The sequence below is a fragment of the Peromyscus eremicus genome, chromosome 1 (assembly GCF_949786415.1).
Source record: "Peromyscus eremicus chromosome 1, PerEre_H2_v1, whole genome shotgun sequence".
NCBI classification, from domain to species: Eukaryota; Metazoa; Chordata; class Mammalia; order Rodentia; family Cricetidae; genus Peromyscus; species Peromyscus eremicus.
The window spans coordinates 172907091-172930968 of NC_081416.1; the positions used below are offsets into that span (position 1 = coordinate 172907091).

At 41.5% G+C, this 23878-nt stretch overlaps 2 protein-coding genes across 2 annotated transcripts; both read left to right on the forward strand.

Moving 5' to 3' along the window:
- The first annotated feature begins 2088 nt into the window (after positions 1 to 2088).
- Positions 2089 to 3175, forward strand: LOC131897726 (speckle-type POZ protein-like). Its single transcript, XM_059248738.1, has one exon. It carries the CDS (start codon positions 2089 to 2091, stop codon positions 3169 to 3171), a length of 1083 nt encoding a protein of 360 aa, XP_059104721.1. The 3' UTR covers positions 3172 to 3175.
- Positions 3176 to 18899: 15724 nt separating this feature from the next.
- Positions 18900 to 20029, forward strand: LOC131902532 (speckle-type POZ protein-like). Its single transcript, XM_059253559.1, has one exon. It carries the CDS (start codon positions 18900 to 18902, stop codon positions 19980 to 19982), a length of 1083 nt encoding a protein of 360 aa, XP_059109542.1. The 3' UTR covers positions 19983 to 20029.
- The last annotated feature ends 3849 nt before the right edge of the window (positions 20030 to 23878 follow it).

Below are 23878 nucleotides of genomic sequence, written 5' to 3' on the forward strand. Positions count from 1 at the left end.
TTCCAATGTGGCCTGGAACTCACAGAGATCCTGCCTGCCAAGTGATGGGATTAAAGGCATGTGCTAACATTGCACGACTTCTGTGTTGTGACTGGCTTTTTCCGGTGATCTCCAGGCAAGCTTTATTTACAAAGCACAAATAAAATATCACCACATTTCAGCACAAATAAAATATCACCACATGCTGTAACCAGATCAGTTTTGATGAGTAGATGTCCATGTTGTTAATCCCATGCTGATTCTCCATCTCAGCTACCATGGCTACTTTGATCATGGCCCATAGGACAAGGATCAAGGATCGAGGCCCAAGGAAGGCTTGGGAAAGAGGCTGACAGGCCAGAGAATGAATCATCCTATGTACTTGATTACTGAAGTCCTCTTTATGGTTAAGTCACCTTTTGATGGGCATTTACATGGGACACATGGCTTTTCACATTCTTTGCTCTGCACATCAGTACAAATATTTCTTCCTCAAATGTCTTTCTCTCCAGTTTTTCATTATTTTTGGCTCTTTAGTTTTTATTTTTTTCTTTTCTCTTACAATACATACTGACCTCCCCTTCCTCCTCTACTGTTATTATCAATCCACATGAGTCTATTAAATGGGTAACAATTTATTAAGATATAAATTGAGGAAATACACTCACGATTACAGAATGGAGTTGACAGAGAAAGTCGTCCTGTGATCTAACCAAGAGCAAATCTACATTACAAGCAGGACCAGGGAGAATGGGTCTGTGAACTTTCTCTAACTCCTTATAAGAGGTCAAATACAATGGCAGGAAGCACTGCCTCCTTGGGGCCATATAATCCAAGGTCATGGGTGGAGCAAATACCACTACATTTCTCCATTTAGTCTAAATAAAAAGGTTCTAATCTTAATGCAAACTATATACAACAAGAATGATCATCAAGTGTATATTCAGGAAAAACAAAGGGTAATGATGTCCAAAACATGGGTAACTGGTACATTATTGAGATTACTCTAATAGCTGTCCTGTCTTGAAGATTCTAACTCTAGTACTAATATGTTCTAGCTAAAGTACAAGAAGATTGCAACTGTAACTATCTAGTCTACAACTCCATCAAAGACCAGAGAAGGATATAATAACAGTGGAGAAAATGAAAAATGCAAGCAAGCCATTTCTGAAATTCTTGTGAATTTTATTTAAGATGAATCACAATAAGCAAAATACACTTGTGGTGGTTATTCTTGGTTCCCAATTTAACGAGACATAGAATTAACTAAAACCCTAACAGGGAGGGCACAACAGTGAGAAGTGTTATGCTTCAGTTGATGTCGGTAGATCCACTTCAAGGACAGACTTTGAATGTAGAAAGACACAAACATTTAATCTGGATCTCAGGGCCTGAAGACACACACCTTTAATCCAGATCTTCAGGCTAGAAGACACAGCATAATTTGGGCCACACCCTCTGCTGGAAGCCTATAAAAGGACATGGAAGCAGGAAGCTCTTGCTATTTGCCTGCTTGCCCTCACCTTGCAGCATTCCATCCCTTCCCTGGTGTTAGAGACCATTTGGAACACTAGCACATACTGAAGACCAGTGGACACTTCCAACCTCCTGGACTGAGTAAGTACTGGAATCTTGGACTTTCCCTTCACAGCTAGCCAATGTGAGATTAGCAGGATTGCAGCCCTAAGTCATTCTAATAAAACCCCTTCCTTCATACACAGAGAGATTCCTTGTATATGTTCTGTTCCTCTGGAGAACCATAGTACAACATTTTTTTATATTAGTGTATAGAATTCTCCAAATTTTTAAACAGCTGTGTATAATTGTCAAAACCAATGACCTATTGACCTAAGATTCAATCTAGACCAAAAAAGGAGTGATGTAAGAGTCCCAAGTAAGCCTAGACTGTCTTCTCTGAAACTAGTACTGAAATATGTATAGAAAATTTCAGAGATCCAAGTTCCCAGGCCCATCAAAAAGGGAATAGACAAAAAACAAAAACTTAACATCTAATTCATGTCTATTATTGCATCTCACAAGGTGAAGAGAAAACAATTGCTAGTTCTTCATTTTGAATCCAGTTGAACCTTCAAATTACCTGGAGAAGAAATGGCAAGAGAGGGGACAGCCCAGAGATGGGACCACACACATATCAGCCTTCAGAATTTCTCCTACATGTGGAACATCAACAACTTCCGGTTTTTTGTGGAGGAAAGGACCGAAATCATTAGAAGCCCAACTTTCTCAACAGAAGCCAATGACAAATGGTGTTTGACAGTAAACCCGAACGGATTCGATGAAGTAAGTGCAGATTATCTGTCAGTTACCCTAGTTTTGCTCAGCTGTCTAAAGTGTCATGTTTGGGCAAAGTTCCAGTTCTGGATCATAAGCGCCGAAGGAGAGAAAACACAAAGTATGAGGAGCCCAAGAGCCATTAAGTTCGTGCCAGGCCGTAGCTGTGTATTCAAAAAGTACATCCTTCGAGATTTCCTCTTTTCCAATGCGCCTCATCTTCTCCCAGATGACAAGCTCAGCCTGCTCTACACTCTGAGTGTCGTCCAGGAATCCTTTAGAATCTCTCACCAGAACAGGAAGCTAGGGATTCAAGTATCCAGATGCACATTGGCAGATGAGCTAGGAGAGCTGTGGGAGAATTCCCAGTTCACAGACTGTTCCCTGGTGGTAGCTGGTCAAGAATTCCGGGCTCACAAGGCCATCTTAGCAGCTCGCTCTCCAGTTTTCAGAGCCATGTTTCAACATGACATGGAGGAGAGCAGAAAGAACCGCGTTGAGATCCCTGACCTGGAGCCACAAGTCTTCAAGGCAATGATGGGCTTCATTTACACCGGGAAGGCACCAGACCTGGACAACATGGCAGATGCAGTGTTGGCAGCTGCTGACAAGTATGGCCTGGAGCGTTTGAAGGTCATGTGTGAGGATGCCCTTTGCAGGGACCTCTCTGTGGAGAATGCTGCCCACACTCTCTTCCTGGCTGACCTCCACAGCTCAGGGCAGCTGAAAACCCAGGCACTGGATTTCATTACAGCTCATGCTTCTGAGGTCTCTGAGACCTCAGGCTGGAAGAAAATGGTGGGCTCCTATCCCCATTTAGTGGCTGAAGCATACCGTTCCTTGGCTTCTGCTCATCTCCCTTTCTTGGAGCCCCCTTTCAAACGCTTGAAGCAATCCTAGGACCTGGTCAGCCTTGTCCTATACCTGTAACCCAGAAGCAGCAGCCAGTGTTGTTACCAATGACACCTGGGTAGACTATGCGATGTGTGCTGCATTTCCAGTGGAACTGGGGAAAGACAGCATTGTGGCTCAGGGTATTATAATACAGCTGTAAATGAGCTGATTGTCAGGTTAAGGGAGGATAAGCGCTGAACTATGTTGTACACGACCCTGTTACTGTCCTCATTTGATTTTTGTCATTGAGTTGGAAACTGGAATTCATTTTAGTTGCTGGCCCCAAGCAGGATACAACAGGGTTTCTTTGGAGAAACCTGTCTGGATTGGACTGAGCAGAACTTATGGTCAAGGACTCTGGAAAGGAGAAAACAAACATGAATGTTTGCTTACAAGAGAAGTGGAAGAGAATGAAGACATTTTTTCTCTTAACTCAGTGTGTGGGCTAAAGAGATGACTCAGTTGCAAAAGCAATTTTTGCTCTTGCAGAGGAGCCTTTGTTCAGTCCTCCTCTTGTCTCCATGGGCACATCCATCTCTGTAGACAATACCTACCTAAATAAAATATCAAATGAATAACAACTTTAAAATCAGTTTGTGGATTCCAGTGGGGTTTCTGTTTGAAGAATCCCATTTTAGTGCATCCAGCTCTGCTCATCTGTGGAAGTTTGTGCAGGGTCTTACTGACACACTCATACAAAAACTATGAGACAATACCTACAGAAATTCTATTACATTCATAGATTGCTGTCTAGACTAATGGAAACCAGTTATGCTTTCTCTAGCAGCTGATGGGAGCAGATACTGAGATCCACAGCCAAACATTAGGCAGAGCTCAGGGAATCTCCAGGAACAGGGGAAAGCAGGATTGTAGGAGGGATCAAAGACATCAGGTGAACAGAGCCCACACATTCATCTAAACAGAGCTCATTTTGTCTCCCAGAGACCGAAGAGGCAATCACACAGCCTGCATGGGTCTGTATTAAGTCCTCTGCATCCAGGCTGTGGTTGTTTAGCTCAGTGGTTAGTGGGACTCCTAAGAGGGGGAGTATGAGGAGTCTCTGACTTGTTTGTCTGATTTGGGAACTTTTTCTTCCTTCTGGGTTGGCTTCTCTAGCCTTGATATGAGGGTTTGTGACTACTATTGTTACATCTTAGTATGTTGTGTTCCAAAGTCTGTCCTTGAAATTGATCTACCTACATCAAATAAAACAAAACACTTCTCTCTGTTGTGACCTCCATTGTAGGGTTTTATTTAATTCCATGTCTTGTTAAGTTGAGAACCCACAAAAACCACCACAAGTGTATTTTCCTTATTGTGGTTCATCTTAAATAAAATAGGGATGATGTCCATTTCTACACAGCTGTTATTTCCTCTTCTCAGGTTTTACACTAAATCCTCCCACTAACATGATCGGGAAAGAAGTGGTCCTTACTCTGTCAGGGATCACAGTGTTCACAACATGGAGGTCAGGGTGGAAGAATTCATATATGGTGTTCAAGAAACCGAGCCAGGCAGCAAATCTGAAAATGGCAGTCTTCTTTCATCCAGACTCACATTCCCTGGGATGGCTCCACAAACTTTCACTGGTGGTCCTGCCCCTCCCCTTCAGATAATCCTCCTTGGAAAAACTCCTTTGATCCACTAAGGGTGTGTTATGAGATGATCCTAAGTTCTCAATTCCATCATGATGACTGCCATGATTCAGCTTCTCAATACCTCATAATTTTCATCCTCCACTGGTGAGTTCTGTCCTCTTTAAACTTTGAACTTCCATGCTTACTCTGATGATCCTTAAAAGCGAGACAGTGTTCTGGTTTTCAAAGGCTGCAGAATATATTCAACAGTGACTGAAGAAAGAGTTTAGAAACAGTTCTTTCTAGAATGTGATCTGTAAAATGCTCCCCACATCTATCATCTCTCTCTAGTTCATCATGTCTAGAGGGACTCACTAAGCCTAGAGGACTGGAAAGTACCTTCAGTGATTCAATCAGCTCAGCAATTCCCAGTCTAGCTCTCCTGAAAATCTGGCTCTAATACCGCTCATCCCTCAATCCAGGATATATCAATCAATTGGTTTTGATCTCTAAATTTTGGGTTCCTCATTTAGTAGCCTCTGTGACTTCTCTGTATGTGTTTAGGGCCAGGGTGGCTGGTACCCTTTCCCTCAAATATGCCATTTGAAATGAAGGTAGACAATTCCTGCAAGACCCCTCATTTGTAAGAAAAGAGCTCCACCTGTAATTCCTGAACTTCCATGAGCATGCTCCTGCAGAGTGAGAGCACTTCTCTGAATGGGGAACTGATTCCTGCCTGGGTCTTAAGTACAAGATCTTTACATAGAGGTTCTCATTCCAGGAATGGAACAAGTGTAGCTTTTATTTTAGGTATATGGTTTTCTGGTGGACAGGGCACAGCCAAAGTGACTCCGATTCCCAAGTGGAGAAGTCAAAGTCTTCAGCAGCAGAGGTGTCCATGCAACAGAGAAAGCCAACAGTCAACACAGCAAAACAAAACTAACAGTAACAAGGACAGGTCCTGGCTCCACTGCCTGGGGGTCTCCCAAACAGTTCAGGCTCATTAACTGTCTCAATTATCCAGAGGGCCTGGTCCAGTTCCATGGGAGCTCCTCAGCCCTTGGTTCACAGTTCATGTGTTTCCTCCTTTGAGCCCCTGTGTCAGAGAGTTGGACACAGACCAAGGCCAGGCTTGCTTGTAATTCATAAACCCCTGTGTGTTTCACATTGGATATCGGCTCTGTGGTGGTCTTGCTCTGGGATCTCCAGATTCGGGCACAATACCTACATCTCATCTCTCTCAAGTTAGGTCTGTCTTGCAGAGACTCTCTAAGACTAGACGACACAAATAAGTACAGATTCAATCAGCTCAGCCATTCTCAGTGCGGCTCTCCTGTACTCTGGCTCCAACACTACTTAACTGTCAATACAGGGAAAAAAATCAATCAGTTGTTTGCTTTGGTCCCTTGATTTTGATTCATCTGGCAGACTCTATGCAAATGGCTACTTTGTAGCACGGGTGAGTCTTTATCAGGCAAGTTCAGGGTCAGGGTATTAGGTACCCCTCCCTCAAATCTGTCATTTGAAGGGTTTGTATGTGATCACTTCAACACCCATTGTTTCCAAAAATGGTGCTCTAAACTGTGAGTCTTAGGCTCCAATGAGCATGCTCCTCCAGGGGAGTGGGACTTGTCACAGAAGTACTGAGAACCCTTGGGGCACTAAGCTTAGTCTTGGCTCATAAAGTTGTTCATTAATGGAGAGGCACAGGTGGAGCTTTTCTTTGTTCCCATTGGTGGAGGCTTCATGAGGCGACCTGATTTTGACAATATTCTGTGGTGGTATTGTGCTCCCCAAAATATTGTGCACACTAATAAACTTATCTGGGGTCAGAGAAGGAACAGCCACATGTTAAACATAGAGGATAGACAGTGGTAGCATACACCTTTAATCCTAGCATTCCAGAGGCAGTAATCCCTCTGGATCTCTGTGAGTTCAAGGCCACATTGGAAACAGTCTGGTATGGTGACTCATGCCTTTAATCCCAGAAAGTGAGCCTTTAATCCCAGGGAGTGATGGCAGAAAGCAGAAAGATATATAAGGCATAAGGACCAGAAACTAGAAGCATTTGGCTGCTTAAGCTTTCAGGCTTTCGAGCAGCAGTTCAGCTGAGATTCATTCTGGATGAGGACTCAGAGGCTTCCAGTCTGAGGAAACAGGATCAGCTGAGGAACTGGTGAGGTGAGGTGAGGTGGCTGTGTCTTGTTCTGCTTCCCTGATCTTCCAGCAATCACCCCAATACCCAGCTCCAGGTTTGTTTTTATTAATAAGAACCATTTAAGATTCCTGCTACAGTATTCAGATCCCCAACAGGAAGTGGCACATATATTAATCCTGGTGGAGTTGTCCTCCTACCTGAGAGAGAATCTGTTCATTAGAGGAAAACAAAATTGACAGAACCACACTGAAACACACACACAAACCCACACACAGAGAAGACCAAAGGACTACCCAACACAAGTTCATACACATGAACAGACAAGGAGAATCAGGTGAAGTCTCACACAAATTCTTAACCATGGATAGTAGCCCCATGCACACAACTCCTGTTTGACCACAGAGAAAGAGCCTTTACCATATCTTCCTCCACACTTGAGAGGCCAAACAACTCCTAAGCTGTTTCCTTTGTGTGGGGGAATGCCAGATTCCTCTGAAGTGTAATGCAGCAATTGATCAAAGGGAGTCTTGAGAGCCTGGAACCCAGGAGGACCACATCCTAAGATAGCCTTGTACTCCATACCCATCCCTACATCAAGGGACTCTGAGTCCCCCACTGTATCTATTTCTGGTCTCTGGGAACTCAGTGGAACCTTCCTAAATGTAGGGTAGCCACCAGAGAACACTGCTAAGACATGGATTTGTTCCAATAGAAAGTCTGTATTGGCAGGCTTTCAATTTCCCTGGGTGTTAGGGGACCCACTGTACCATGGAGCCTTTCTGGGGAAGCTCTCAAGCACAGATTGCATATTCTGAATTCATACAATTCTATTAAAAAGAAGAGTTAGCCAGAACCAGAATAAAGCAAGCAAAACAGTAAGGGGAGAACATTTACAGTTTCCCTAACACTATGGACATTGATTTCTTATGCTGTTGTTTTAATTTTGGCAGCTGTGGAGGTGATGGATTCTGTAGTCTGCTCGGTACTTCCCCATGGGATCTGGTGTTATCTCACACATAGTTTGGACAGTGAAGGAGCTGGCCATGGCAAGCTTCTCCTATGTGTCAAAAAGTGGTTTTGTTTTTGTCTTTCAGGAGAATGAAGGCTGAGGAATTTGAAGAACACTGGACAAATAAGACATATCCTTTAGAAAAAAATGTTCCAAGAAAAGGAGCAAATTGGCCTATTGGTATTTCACATATAAAATTTCATAAGTCTAAATGATTATTTTTGCTTTTCTCTACAAACACTTAACACAAATGCTCTTTATGTAGTCCCAGTTCAACTAAAAATTAAAGCTGATTTTGGAGTTGGAGAATTGCTCTCTCCTTCTCTAAACGGAAGCATGTTGGTAAAAGGAAAATACAAAATCTCTGTATCGTGTCAGAAAAAAGAGACATCTGATATGGGACAGAAGAAAATCAAAAAATTAAGGAACTATTTTATTGCCATTATTCTGTTCTTTGGTTTGATTTCGATTCTTTAAACTTTTATTAAGGTATGAATTTTACAACAAAAATTATAAGATTAATATATATATTAAAACTTTGTTATGATATTAATGGTCATACAGTGTACTAACTAATTCTAGAAGAAAAAAGAAGGCTTCATTTAGCTGCCTATACATGATTTTTGTGTTGAAGTTTCTATCAGTTTTCTGTAATGAATCATGACCAGGCCTAACAGCGAATTTGAAGTCTCCAAAAAGATGATGGAGCCCTACTATGAAGGTTCCACATGGACGATAATAATATCACTAAGCTGACAAACATCACCAAAAGATCAGCTTTGGACTACAAACTGCTCAGGACAGTTTCAAGATGGCTAGCTGAGATGATCCATCCTCACAGACTATTTGAGCAAGGACTTGAGATAAGCCCTGCACTTTTGCATTATGCAGACTGGACCACAAATGATACAGCTACCACTCCAGAACTTGACAATTAACCCCAAATTTGTCTTTTCATCATCCTCTAAAAATGCCTTTGCCAAAGACAGCAGAATGTAATTTTAAGAACACAACACCCATATACCCAAGAGGTGGGAGGGTGGTTTTTGGCTTTTCAACATGTTTTGGGTTTGGGACAGCTGTCACTGTTTAGGATGGTTGGTTATAAGTTGTTATTGTTAATGGTCAGGAAAAAGGTTAAACAAAGGAGATTAAGTTATAGGTTCTTATTTTTAAAAAAAGAGGACATAGATAAGAGGTAGATTATTGAATCTACTCTGAAAAAAAGATATAGAAATGATAGAATAAAGGGTAGATTATTGAATCTACTCTGAAAAGAAAAAAAGAGAGGATATAGATATGATATAGATAAAAAGGTATATTATTGAATCTACTTTTAAAAGGCGACTACTAGCCTTAAATACTTTACATTAGGTTGGATTTTATATATTGTATATAAATTATATATATATTGAGATTTAAGGTGTTAGAAAATGCTGTACATATAGTTCTAATCTTGTCAGGATATTGTAGCTATACACTTCATTTTTTTTGTTTACATCTTATAAGTCCTTTATTTTTTCTGAAAGCTTTTAAACAAATCTCAGGTTTCTAACATATGTAAATGAGGCAATATCTTTATATAGAACTTAACATATGTAGCTTTAGATATGTATCAAGGATATTTAACTTTATAAAAATCACAGCAATCAAATTCATCAGTCCTGAAGAATATTATCAAGAAAATCCTTTCTTTGTGTACATGTTGTTTTAAAATTAGGTATCTCAATAGTCTTGTTAAAACTACATTCCTCTGTAGCACACAAGACTCCCTCATATACTCCACAACTGTAGCTAGAGTTTTCCTGCCTGGCCCACACTCAGGACAAATCTCTCTCACCTGCCAGTCCCACAGCCATTCAGACCTGACCAAGCAAACACAGAGACTTATATTGGTTACAAACTATATGGCTGTGGCAGACTTCTTGCTAACTGTTCTTACAGCTTAAATTAATCCATTTCCATTAATCTATACCTTGCCACGTGGCTTGTGGCTTACTGGCATCTTCAGATGCTGTTTCTCATCGTGGCGGGTGGCAGTGTCTCTCTGACTCAGCCTTCCACTTCCCAGCTTTATTCTCCTCCTTGTCCCACTTATACTTCCTGCCTGGCCACTGGCCAATCAGTGATTTATTTATTGACCAATCAGCAACACATTTGACATACAGACCATCCCACAGCACTTCCCCTTTTCTTTTCTTTCTTTTTTTTTTCAAAAAGATGGTTTTAACCTTAACAAAGTAAAATTACATATAATTTGGGAATTTGGGCGTAGCTTCTCTTACTACTTCCTGCTGGAGGGGGTGCTGTATCTTATGGGGACACAAAGAAAATTTTAGAATTATGGAATAGTCCATGAGGGTGTATCGTCTGAGCCAGTTGCCTTCAAACCATTCTGGATGTTGGATCATCTGGGCCATGGTGTAATTGGAGACCTTTCAGGGGGTCTTGGCTGGTCAAACCTGACGTATCTTAATCTGGAACAAATCCATAGCCTTTGGCTTTCTGTGGGAACAAAAGCAGAGTCTCCTTTCCAAAGCAAGACATCCTTACATCCAAATTTTGAAGTCAAGGTATCTTTAAAATATACATATTGGTTTAACTCAGCATCTTTTACGATCAAATGTTTTTCTGCAGTTAAAAATCCCAAAGACAACACAATCCAGATTCTCTGTGTAATATTCATCTTCACGTGGCTTATTTTTTATATTAATTTTACTGTCTCTTTAAAGACTTTATTTTTTAAAACTATGTATTTCTTTATATAACTGTATATATTCCTTTTTACTCTCTCTTCCAAGCCTACATACATTTTTTTAAATTTTTATTTTGCAATACAATTCAGTTCTACATATCAGCCACAGATTCCCTTGTTCTCCCCCCTCCCACCCCCCTCACCTTCCCCCCAGCCCGCCCCCCATTCCCTTCTCCTCCAGGGCAAAGCCTTCCCCACAGACTGAGATCAACCTGGTAGACTCAGTCCAGGTAGGTCCAGTCCCCTCCTCCCAGGCCGAGCTAAGTGACCCTGCATAGGCCCCAGGTTTCAAACAGCCGACTCATGCAATGAGCACAGGACCCAGTCCCACTGCCTGGATGCCTCCCAAACAGATCAGGCCAATCAACTGTCTCACCCACTCGGAGGGCCTGATCCAGTTGGTGACCCCTCAGCCATTGGTTCATAGTTCATGTGTTTCCGTTCGTTTGGCTATTTGTCTCTGTGCTTTATCCAACCTTGGTCTCAACAATTCTCGCTCATATAAACCCTCCTCATTCTCGCTAATTGGACTCCCAGAGATCCACCTGGGGCCTAGTCATGGATCTCTGCATCCAGATCCCTCAGTAGTTGGATGAGGTTTCTAGCACGACAATTAGGGTGTTTGGTCATCCCATCACCAGAGTAGGTCAGTTCGGACTATCTCTCGACCATTGCCAGCAGTCTGTTGTGGGGGTATCTTTGTGGATTTCTGTAGGCCTCTCTAGCACTTTGCTTCTTCCTATTCTCATGTGGTCTTCATTTACCATCGTCTCCTATGCCTTGTTCTCCCTCTCTGTTCTTGATCCAGCTGGGATCTCCCACTCCCCCAAGCTCTCCTTCCCTCGACCCTCGCCCTTCACTACCTCCACTCATGTCCAGGCTGTTCATGTAGATCTCATTCCATTTCTCTGTCATTGGGCGATCCCCGTGTCTTTCTTGGGGTCCTGTTTTCCAGGTAGCCTCCCTGGTGATGTGAGTAGCAGTCCAGTCATCCTTGTTCCACATCTAGTATCCTGCTATGAGTGAGTACATACCATGTTTGTCTTTCTGAGTCTGGGTTACCTCACTCAGGATGATTTTTTCTAGATCCATCCATTTGTCTGCAAACCTCATGATGTCATTGTTTTTCTCTGCTGAGTAGTATTCCATTGTGTATGTACCACATTTTGTTTATCCATTCTTCAGTTGAAGGGCATCTAGGTTGTTTCCAGGTTCTGGCTATTACAAACAATGCTGATATGAACATAGCTGAACAAGTGCTCTTGTGGTGTGGTTGAGCATTCCTTGGGTATATGCCCAAGAGTGGTATAGCTGGATCTTGGGGGAGATGGATTCCCAATTTTCTAAGAAAGCGCCATATTGATTTCCAAAGTGGTTGTACAAGCTTGCATTCCCATAAGCAGTGGAGGAGAGTTCCCCTAACTCCACATCCTCTCCAGCATAAGGTGTCTTCAGTGTTTTTGATCTTAGCCATTCTGACAGGTGTAAGGTGGTATCTCAGAGTTGTTTTGATTTGCATTTCCCTGATGATTAGGGATGTTGAGCAATTCCTTAAATGTCTTTCAGCCATTTGAGTTTCCTCTGTTGAGAATTCTCTGTTTAGTTCTATAGCCCATTTCTTAATTGGACTGTTGGGCATTTTGATGTCTAATTTCTTGAATTCCTTATATATTCTGGATATCAGTCCTCTGTCAGATGTATACACTTCATTTAACAATGTAATGCAGTTTGCTAATCCTTTGATGTTATTATTACCAACTATCAGGATATAAAGAAATGAAAGTTAGTAGTTAGACATTACAGTCAAACTTGTATTCCTATTAGGTATGTTTTCAAGGTCTTGCAGTGATAAATTTTAGATAGTCAGGTCATCTTCAAACAATTCAGAGTTCTACAGAATATGGCATTTAAAATGTTTTAGTAACAGATTTTATTTCTTTTATAATGACTATAGACATTTCTGCTCCTGGCAGCACTACTCTACTTCAGAGAAGATATGGCCATTGAAGAAAATGCATATGGAGTTAACATTCACTGTTGCAAAAGTTAGCCAGTGTGCAAGAAAGTGTCCTTGCATTGACTGCTGAGAGTATGCTATCCAAAATGGACAAAAAGTAAACAAAACAAAGGATGACCAATCCGTGCCAAGACAAGAATGGTTGCAGCTTTGGCACCCGGTGTCCCCTGAGGCCAGGACAATATGGCACCATCACTGAAGGGGCTTTGCAATCCCGAAAAGGTACAGTGCCCCTTTTTATGAAGGTGTCTGATCGTGCAGTGGACCGATGGCTTCTGGTGTGTAGTGGAACAGTAGCTGAAACATTTATTCTTGAAAGAGGAACTAGGCTGATGGAGTCTAACCTCTCAAAGGTAGACTGGCATTTAATAAAGGAGATGAAGTCACCCACAAGCCAAGAAGAATGGGAAGCTGAATTCCAAATACACCAGCAATTTCCAGAATTTAAAATCTTGAATCATGACAGGACACTGTTGGAATTCAAGTTTATCTGGTACATGAAATACTGAGGTGAATGTGAGGTCGTGCTGCTGGTCTTGTTTACATCCCACTTCACAAATTGGTCTGTCAGATACACCAAACCTGTAGGCCAAAGATGATGCCCCAAGGTGCAGACAAACCTCAGGTGACTGTCCAGGCAGTTGGCTGTTTTTGTCATAACTCATTTTTTAGAAGTCACTTGTGTGTACTTCCTGTTTTACTAGTTAATATTATTTCCTTCTCGGGTCTCTGAGAAAGTTAAAGATGAGATAGATATGGTCACTGTTTTCCTTGTTAAGAAATTTCAGAAAAGAATTTCACTAAGGAAGGGTAAGTGTATAGATTTCAAAGACACCATAAGATACTTTTCTGTTGGCAATACAAGATAGGATAGAAAGTGAATTAGGTACATTTTGGACTCGGCAAAATAAGATAGATAAAGAAGCAATTTCTCTGAATTTGTCAAATGCAAATGGACTAGACATTGTTGATGTATATTTTGCTTGTATATATTGTATATAGTTATTGTACTTATTGTATATAGTTTTTCTCATATTACTTATAAATTTTTTTAATTTTTTAATTTTTATTAGACAAAAAGGGGGAAATGTGGTGATATTTTATTTATGCTTTAATAAAGTTTGCCTAGAGATCAGAGGAAAGCCAGCCACTATAGTCAACACAAAAGTCAGACAGCAGACATCCTTAATCCTATCACTTAGCAGGCAGGGTCTCTGTGTGTTCAAGGTAGGGAACAGAACCAAGCATGGTGACACATGCCATTATTCCCAGTACCAACCATAGAGGCCTGGAGGTCTCTACAGACAGACAGAGTGACTGAGCTGTGTAGGAATTGGAAGTGAGGGAGCTGGGCTAAGAGAGCCAATGAGAGGGCACAAAAGCAAGGCAATAAAGGTATGGGCAGACAGGAAGTAACTTGCATTTGGAAGCTGCAGAGTTGGTGAGGTAAGGTTGGCTGGTGGCTTTCCCTATTTTCCTGATCTAAGGCTTTCACCCCTATATTCGGCTCTGTGATTTTATATAATAAGACTATTTTAGAAATTCATCTACACAGACACATAGGGAGAGACATAGAAAGAGATAGAGAGAGAGAGTGAGACTGAGAAAGAATGAGAATGAGAGACAAAGACTGAGCAACACTGAGAGACACAGAGGGAGACACTATAAAGACAACCAGAGGTGTTTACCACACATTCCCACACCAGAATAGACAAAGGGAATGAGACTCTCTCGAAATGTGTGTGTGTGTGTGTGTGTGTGTGTGTGTGTGTGTGTGTGTGTGTGTGTAATTATCAGAATTTCGTACAGGCTGTAGTCCTGCTAATCCTACAATGGATTGCTATGAACAGAAGTTCCATAAATCCCAAAGATGCTCAGTCCATGAGGCTGGATGTCTCAGCTGGTCTTCAGTAGATGCTGGAATCCAAAAGGAGTAGGCTCTAATGCCAGTGAAGGGAAACAAGCAGGCAAACATGCTAGGAAGGCAAGAGCAGGAAGGCAAAGCACAAAGAATTTATCTGTAGTGTCTCTTTATAGGCTTTCAGCAGAAAGTATGGCCCAGTTAAAAGTGTGTCTTCCTGCATCAACACCCAGAATAAAGGAGTGAGTTTTCTTGCCTCAAGTTCCAGATTAGAAGTGGTTCTTCCTACTTCAAATTAATAAAAAAAAAACATAATAAGTATGCATTTCATTTTCAGATTTTTGTTCATCTCAAATATAGTCAAGTTGATAACCAAAAACAGCCTTTATGAGTCTACCTCTTGTCAACTTGATGCTCAATCATATGTGCTTATGCTGTGATTAATTTCTAAATGAAAACAATAACCAGCTTATAACTAAACTTCATTTATTTATCACATGTACAATTGCAAATGCAATATATATTTAACCAGGTTACAATTTTACCAAACATGCTATAACTGTCCCCATACAAGCACAAAGTCATTATTAATTTAGAATAGGGAACAAGATTCCTTGAGAGATATTCTTTCAGTATCTCAAACTGAAATATAATAATCATTGGTATTCTCTTGATTGATGTTACATCATATGATAAAGAAATAAGAAGAAAACACAAATATCTGTATGAACACATTCTTAACAAAATACAACACAATAACTCATGTCAACTCTAATTCTCCTTTCTGAAATTGTTCACATGCCTTAGCTAGTATTTGTAATTACCTTCTTCTATGACTGATGGACCAGCCTGACTCCATCTTAATATCAGAAATCATCTTTTTATGGAGTCAAAAGAAGTTTGTTTCTATTTACTGTAAAACTTAAGATCTGGAACTGAACAAGTTCCATGCCCTATACCCAGACGGCTACCCTCAGAAGCTAAGATGTTGTTCTGCCAAGTACCTACATCATCAAAGTTTCTCTGGAACTCACCAGCCCTGGAAAGCCTTTCCTCTATTTTGGGAGGATATAAAAACCCCATTTCTCCTTCTCTCCTGGGTCTTCTCTCAAACATAACTTTAGGGAGGAACCTATTATGGCAGAAATTGAAAATTACAGAATTTGACTAAATTTTGAATACATGGCTTTTACTCTCATTCAGTGAGAATGAAATGATCCATCCTTGGCTCTTTTCATGGAGGTGTGACCTATATCTTCATTCTGTTGGGTCTGTGTCTTTTGTTATCTGCCTTAATAAAATGTTGCATTCTCCCATTGTCTTTAATTATAAAACAAGGTGGAATCTAGAGTGGTCCTAAAGGATTTCCTGCCCAGCAGCCATAACCTTTCTTATTTCCATTGTGGAGCAGCAATCCAATTTCACCTTGGTAATCTTGATCAATCACCTCTCCTATCACTGTTATTTCTTTTTTAGCTTGTTAGCTTCAGGACATGAGAAGCCCAAAGAGTTCTGGGAGAAGTCTGAGCTTCCAGTTCAATAGAATGTTTGTTGTGGCACCAGTTAGGAGCAGAGCTCCACACTATCACCCTGGAACCAAGATGTCTAGGCCAGCAGAACTTAAAGTCATGGGAACAGGCAGGAAATGTTGCCCAGAGGGTCATTAGGGGTATTAGTGAGTGAAACTATTCCCTTTCTACCACCTGGTGCCTGGACCCATGGGTCTTGCCCATGAAGAAACCATATCATATATGGGATGCTGGTTCAAAGTATATACTGCCTCCTGGAGAATCCTGCCCCAGCCTTCCAAACTGATACCACCTCATTGGCTCTATAACTGTGTCTTCAAATGACATTCTATCTTTGTAACATGCCAACTGCTTCAGGAAATGGTAAACATGGTAAGACCCATGGATTTCAAGGTTGTAGGCCACTGTTGCACCTCTCTGGCTGTGAATGGTCTTATTAAATAAAAAATCACAGGGCCAAATGTAGGGGGTGAAAACCTTAGAGAGATGAGGGAAATAGGGAAATCGACCAGCCAAACTTACCTCACCAACTCTGCAGCTTCCAATTATGAGCTACTTCCTGTCTACCCATGCCTACATGCCTTGCTGTTCTGCCATCTGGTTTGCTGTCTCTGTTCAGCTACACCACTTCCTTCGCCTTCCAAGTTCTGTCACTTCCTGTCTATCTGTATAGACTTCCAGACCTCCATGGTTAACTAGTGTTGGAATTAACGTGTGTGCCCCCACACCTGGCTCTGTTTCCAATGTGGCCTGGAACTCACAGAGATCCTGCCTGCCAAGTGATGGGATTAAAGGCATGTGCTAACATTGCACGACTTCTGTGTTGTGACTGGCTTTTTCCGGTGATCTCCAGGCAAGCTTTATTATTAAAGCACAAATAAAATATCACCACATTTCAGCACAAATAAAATATCACCACATGCTTTAACCAGATCAGTCTTGATGAGTATATGTCCATGTTGTTAATCCCATGCTGATTCTCCATCTCAGCTACCATGGCTACTTTGATCATGGCCCATAGGACAAGGATCAAGGATCGAGGCCCAAGGAAGGCTTGGGAAAGAGGCTGACAGGCCAGAGAATGAATCATCCTATGTTCTTGATTACTGAAGTCCTCTTTATGGTTAAGTCACCTTTTGATGGGCATTTACATTGGACACATGACTTTTCACATTCTTTGCTCTGCAGATCAGTACAAATATTTCTTCCTCAAATGTCTTTCTCTCCAGTTTTTCATTATTTTTTTGCTCTTTATTTTTTATTTTTTTCTTTTCTCTTACATTACATACTGACCTCCCCTTCCTCCTCTACTGTTATTATCAATCCACATGAGTCTATTAAATGGGTAACAATTTATTAAGATATAAATTGAGGAAATACACTCACGATTACAGAATGGAGTTGACAGAGAAAGTCGTCCTGTGATCTAACCAAGAGCAAATCTACATTACAAGCAGGACCAGGGAGAACGGGCCTGTGAACTTTCTCTAACTCCTTATAAGAGGTCAAATACAACAGCAGGAAGCACTGCCTCCTTGGGGCCATATAATCCAAGGTCATGGGTGGCGCAAAGACCACTACATTTCTCCATTTAGTCTAAATAAAAAGGTTCTAATCTTAATGCAAACTATACACAACAAGAATGATCATCAAGTGTATGTTCAGGAAAAACAAAAGGTAATGATGTCCAAAACATGGGTAAATGGTACATTATTGAGATTACTCTAATAGCTGTCCTGTCTTGAAGATTCTAACTCTAGTACTAATATGTTCTAGCTAAAAAACAAGAAGATTGCAACTGTAACTATCTAGTCTACAACTCCATCAAAGATCAGAGAAGGATATAATAACAGTGGAGAAAATGAAAAATGCAAGCAAGCCATTTCTGAAATTCTTGTGAATTTTATTTAAGATGAATCTCAATAAGCAAAATTCACTTGTGGTGGTTATTCTTGGTTCCCAATTTAACGAGACATAGAATTAACTAAAACCCTAACAGGGAGGGCACAACAGTGAGAAGTGTTATGCTTCAGTTGATGTCGGTAGATCAACTTCAAAGACAGACTTTGAATGCAGAAAGACACAAACATTTAATCTGGATCTCAGGGCCTGAAGACACACACCTTTAATCCAGATCTTGAGGCTAGAAGACACACCCTAAATTGGGCCCCACCCTCTGCTGGAAGCCTATAAAAGGACATGGAAGCAGGAAGCCCTTGCTATTTGCCTGCTTGCCCTCACCTTGCAGCAAGTCCATCCCTTCCCTGGTGTTAGAGACCATTTGGAACACTAGCACATACTGAAGACCAGTGGATACTTCCAACCTCCTGGACTGAGTAAGTACTGGAATCTTGGACTTTCCCTTCACAGCTAGCCAATGTGAGATTAGCAGGATTGCAGCCCTAAGTCATTCTAATAAATCCCCTTCCTTCATACACAGAGAGATTCCTTGTATATGTTCTGTTCCTCTAGAGAACCATAGTACAACATTTTTTGATATGAGTGTATAGAATTTTCCAAATTTTTAAACAGCTGTGTATAATTGTCAAAACCAATGACCTATTGACCTAAGATTCAATCTAGACCAAAAAAGGAGTGATGTAAGAATCCCAAGTAAGCCTAGACTGTCTTCTCTGAAACTAGTACTGAAATATGTATAGAAAATTTCAGAGATCCAAGTTCCCAGGCCCATCAAAAAGGGAATAGACAAAAAACAAAAACTTAACATCTAATTCATGTCTATTATTGCATCTCACAAGGTGAAGAGAAAACAATTGCTAGTTCTTCATTTTGAATCCAGTTGAACCTTCAAATTACCTGGAGAAGAAATGGCAAGAGAGGGGACAGCCCAGAGATGGGACCACACACATATCAGCCTTCAGAATTTCTCCTACATGTGGAACATCAACAACTTCCGGTTTTTTGTGGAGGAAAGGACCGAAATCATTAGAAGCCCAACTTTCTCAACAGAAGCCAATGACAAATGGTGTTTGACAGTAAACCCGAACGGATTCGATGAAGTAAGTGCAGATTATCTGTCAGTTACCCTAGTTTTGCTCAGCTGTCTAAAGTGTCATGTTTGGGCAAAGTTCCAGTTCTGGATCATAAGCGCCGAAGGAGAGAAAACACAAAGTATGAGGAGCCCAAGAGCCATTAAGTTCGTGCCAGGCCGTAGCTGTGTATTCAAAAAGTACATCCTTCGAGATTTCCTCTTTTCCAATGCGCCTCATCTTCTCCCAGATGACAAGCTCAGCCTGCTCTGCACTCTGAGTGTTGTCCAGGAATCCTTTAGAATCTCTCACCAGAACAGGAAGCTAGGGATTCAAGTATCCAGATGCACATTGGCAGATGAGCTAGGAGAGCTGTGGGAGAATTCCCAGTTCACAGACTGTTCCCTGGTGGTAGCTGGTCAAGAATTCCGGGCTCACAAGGCCATCTTAGCAGCTCGCTCTCCAGTTTTCAGAGCCATGTTTCAACATGACATGGAGGAGAGCAGAAAGAACCGCGTTGAGATCCCTGACCTGGAGCCACAAGTCTTCAAGGCAATGATGGGCTTCATTTACACCGGGAAGGCACCAGACCTGGACAGCATGGCAGATGCAGTGTTGGCAGCTGCTGACAAGTATGGCCTGGAGCGTTTGAAGGTCATGTGTGAGGATGCCCTTTGCAGGGACCTCTCTGTGGAGAATGCTGCCCACACTCTCTTCCTGGCTGACCTCCACAGCTCAGGGCAGCTGAAAACCCAGGCACTGGATTTCATTACAGCTCATGCTTCTGAGGTCTCTGAGACCTCAGGCTGGAAGAAAATGGTGGGCTCCTATCCCCATTTAGTGGCTGAAGCATACCGTTCCTTGGCTTCTGCTCATCTCCCTTTCTTGGAGCCCCCTTTCAAACGTTTGAAGCAATCTTAGGATCTGGTCAGCCTAGTCCTACACTTGTCTCCCAGAAGCAGCAGCCAGTGTTGTTACCAATGACACCTGGGTAGACTATGTGATGTGTGGTTCATTTCCAGTGGAACTGGGGAAAAACAGCATGGTGGCTGAGGCTTAATACAGATGTAAAGCAATCAATGTCAGGTGGAGGGAGGGGGAGCCTTGGACTCTGGTCCAATCTACCCAGCCTCTAGCCTTTTGTTATACTGGTTTGGTTTTTGTCCATGGAGTTAGAATCTGGAATTCATTTTAGTTTCTGGCCCCAAGCACATTACAACAGGGTTTCTTTTGGGAAACCTATCTGGATTGGACTGAGCAGAAGATATGGTCAAGGACTCACAAATGAGAAAACAAAACATGAATGTTTGCCTACAAAAGAAGGGGTAGAGGAAGAAGACATTTTTTTCTCCAAACTCGGTGTTTGGGCCTGGAGAGTTGACTCAGTTGGCTAAAGCAATTGTTGCCTTTGCAGAGGTCCCTTCTGTACTCCTCTTGTCTCCATGGGCACATCCATCTCTGTAGACAATACCTACCCAAATAAAATATCAAATGAATCACAATGTTAAAGTCAGTTTGTGGATTCCAGTGGTGTTTCTGTTTGAAGAATCCATTTTTTCTATCCAACTCTGCTCAGCTTTGGAAGTTTCTGCCATCTTCATTCAAACACACACACACACACACACACACACACACACACACACACACACACACACACACGTCAATGAGACAACAACACCTACAGAAATTCTGTTACACTGGTAGATTGGTGCCTCACCCAATTGCCATCAGTTTGGCTTTGTCTAGCAGCTGATGGGAGCAGAGACTGAGATCCACAGCTAAACATTAGGCAGAGCTCAGGGAATCTCAAAGACCAGAGGAAGGCAGGATTGTAGGAGGGTTCAAAGACACTAGGTGAACAGAGCCCACAGATTCATCTAAACAGAACTCATTGGGGCTCCCAGAGACCTAAGAGGCAATCACAGAGCCTGCATGGGTCTGTACTATGTCCTCTGTATGCTGTGGTTGTTTAGATCAGTGGTTAGTGGGACTCCTAAGAAGGTGAGTATGAGGAGTCTCTGACATTTTCTGACCTCAGGAACATTTCTTCCTTCTGGGTGGTCTCCTCTAGTCTTGATATGAGAATTGACACCGGCTACTATTACATCTTGTTATGTTGTGTCCAGTTGATATCCCCAGGAGACCTGTGCTTTTCTCTAGGGAAACAGAGGAGTACTGGAGTCTATGTGGAGTGGAAGGAGGGGAGACTATGGACAGATCACATTGTATGAGAGGAGAAAACATAAAAACAAAAAAGGAAAAAAAGAAAAATTGGAAAGACATTGGCAAAGATGTATTTGGAAAGATCTGCAAAGGAGAAAAGAATGTGAAGATACTTTTGTCCCCTGAAAATGCCCATGAAAGTGCATTCAGCAGAGGAGGAGGTCAATAATTAATTTGAAATGATGACCCATTCCATGGACTGTCAGACTCTTTCCCAAGTCAGTTTTTATATTGCCCCATAGGCCAATGATCACAGTAGCCATTGTAGCTGAGATGGGGGTTATGCATGAGATCAACAACATGGATATCCACTCATCAAGACTGACCTGGTTACACCTGCTGCTGAATGCCAGATCTGCCAAAAGCAAAGACCAACACAGAGACCCAGAGATGTCACATTCCCCAGGCTGACCATCCAACAAAGTCATCACAGGATGACTACATTGGACCTCTTTCTTTATGGAATGGACAATACTTCATCCTTACTGGAGCAGATTGTTATTCTAGATATAGATTTGCATTTCCCACCTGTAATGATTTTACCAAAACTACCACACAGGAACTAACAGAATGTCCTTTCAACCATCATGTTATTTCACACAGTATAGCTTCTGACCAAGATTAAATTCACAGACAGATAGGTGAACCTGTGGCACACCATCATGGAGTCCACTGGTTGGAGCAGGTTCACCAACACCCTGAAAGCAGCTCTCAGGATGTTTTGAAGACACAGTTATGTAGCCAATGAAGTAACAGCAACCTGGAGGGCTGGAGTAGTATTCTCCAGGAGGAAGATTTCTCCAAAACCCAGATCCACGGGTCCAGGCACCAGGTTTTAGAAAACGGAATAGTACCACTCACTGTCACCCCTATTGAACTGTTGTAAAAAAAATTGCTTTATGTTTCTATGACTTTAATTTTCTTGCTTGGAAATTATGATTCCAGTGTGATTTGTGGGCAGTGCTCCTGACTGGAGCTACAACAAACAGATCATTGAACTGGAAGCTCAGACTTCTCCCAAGCCACATTGAGGTTCTGATATCATTAATCCAATAGGCCAAGAAGAAAATAACAGTGTTAGGAGGGTTGAATGACCAAGATAAACATTAGAAAATTGCATGGCATCTCCACAATGGAGGTAAAAAGGCAAATGGCTTGTGCTGTGGGATGTTCTGTATGGCAAATGTGTTGCTAATTAGTCAATAAATAAAACACTGATTGGCCATTGGCTAGGCAGGAAGTGTAGGCGGGACAAGGAAGAGAATAAAGCTGGGAAGTGGAAGGCTGAGTCAGAGAGACACTGCCAGCCGCCACGATGAGAAACAGCTTGTGAAGATGCCGGTAAGCCACAAACCACATGGCAAGGTATAGATTTATAGAAATGGATTAATTTGAGCTGTAAGAACAGTTAGCAAGAAGCCTGCCTCGGCCATACAGTTTGTAACCAATATAAGTCTCTGTGTTTACTTGGTCGGGTCTGAGAGGCTGTGGGACTGGCAGGTGAGAGAGATTTGTCCTGACTGTGGGCCAGGCAGGAAAACTCTAGCAACAGGCTTGTAGGCAGGAAATCCTTTAGGGCTCCTCATGGTGTCACATTTTCCAATGAATAAAGAGGATCGGAGACTGTAACAGACTGATGTAGCAGATGACAAAAAATACAGACATACCAGGAGTAAAGAAATATATCAGAACTCCAGTAAAGTGGCTAAGATTGATAGTGATATTCCCATGGAAAGAAAGTAACACAGACCCTGCCTGCTAAGTGATAGGATTAAGGATTGAGGGTGTGCGCTCTCTGACTTTTGCGTTTACTATAGTGGCTGGCTTTCCTCTGATCTCCAGGCAAACTTTATTAAATCATGAATAAAATATCACCACATTTCCCCTTTTTTGTCTAATAAAAATTAAAAAATTAAAAAAATTTATAAGTAATATGAGAAAACTATATACAATAAGTACAATAACTATATACAATATAAACAAGCAAAATATACATCAACAATGTCTGGTCCATTTGCACTCGACATATTCGGAATAATTGCTTCTTTATCTATCTTATTTTGTTGAGTCCAAAATGTACCTAATTCACTTTCTATCCTATCTTATATTACCAACAGAATAGTATCTTATGGTGTCTTTGAAATCTATACACTTACACCTCAGTGAAATTCTTTTCTGAAATTTCTTACAACAAAAACTGTAACCATAACTATCTCATCTTTAACTCCCTCAGAGACCTGAGAACGAAATAATGTTATCTAGTAAAACAGGAAGTGCACACAAGCGACTTCTAAAAAATGAGTTATGACAAAGACAGCCAACTGCCTGGACAGTCACCTGAGGTTTGTCTGCACTTTGGAGCATCATCTTTGGCCTACAGGTTTGGCGTATCTGACAGACTCATTTGTGAAGGAGGATACAAACAAGCCCAGCAGCACGACCTCACATTCGGTGCGAGTATTCCATGTACCAGATAAACTTGAATTCCAACAGTGTCCTGTCATGATTCAGGATTTTAAATTCTGGAAATTGCTGGTGTATTTGGAATTCAGCTTCCCATTCTTCTTGGCTTGTGGGTGACTTCATCTCCTTTA

Coding starts and splice junctions, on each gene's coding strand:
- LOC131897726 (XM_059248738.1), top strand. CDS start 2,089: ATGGCAAGAGAGGGGACAGCCCAGAGATGGGACCACACACATATCAGC.
- LOC131902532 (XM_059253559.1), top strand. CDS start 18,900: ATGGCAAGAGAGGGGACAGCCCAGAGATGGGACCACACACATATCAGC.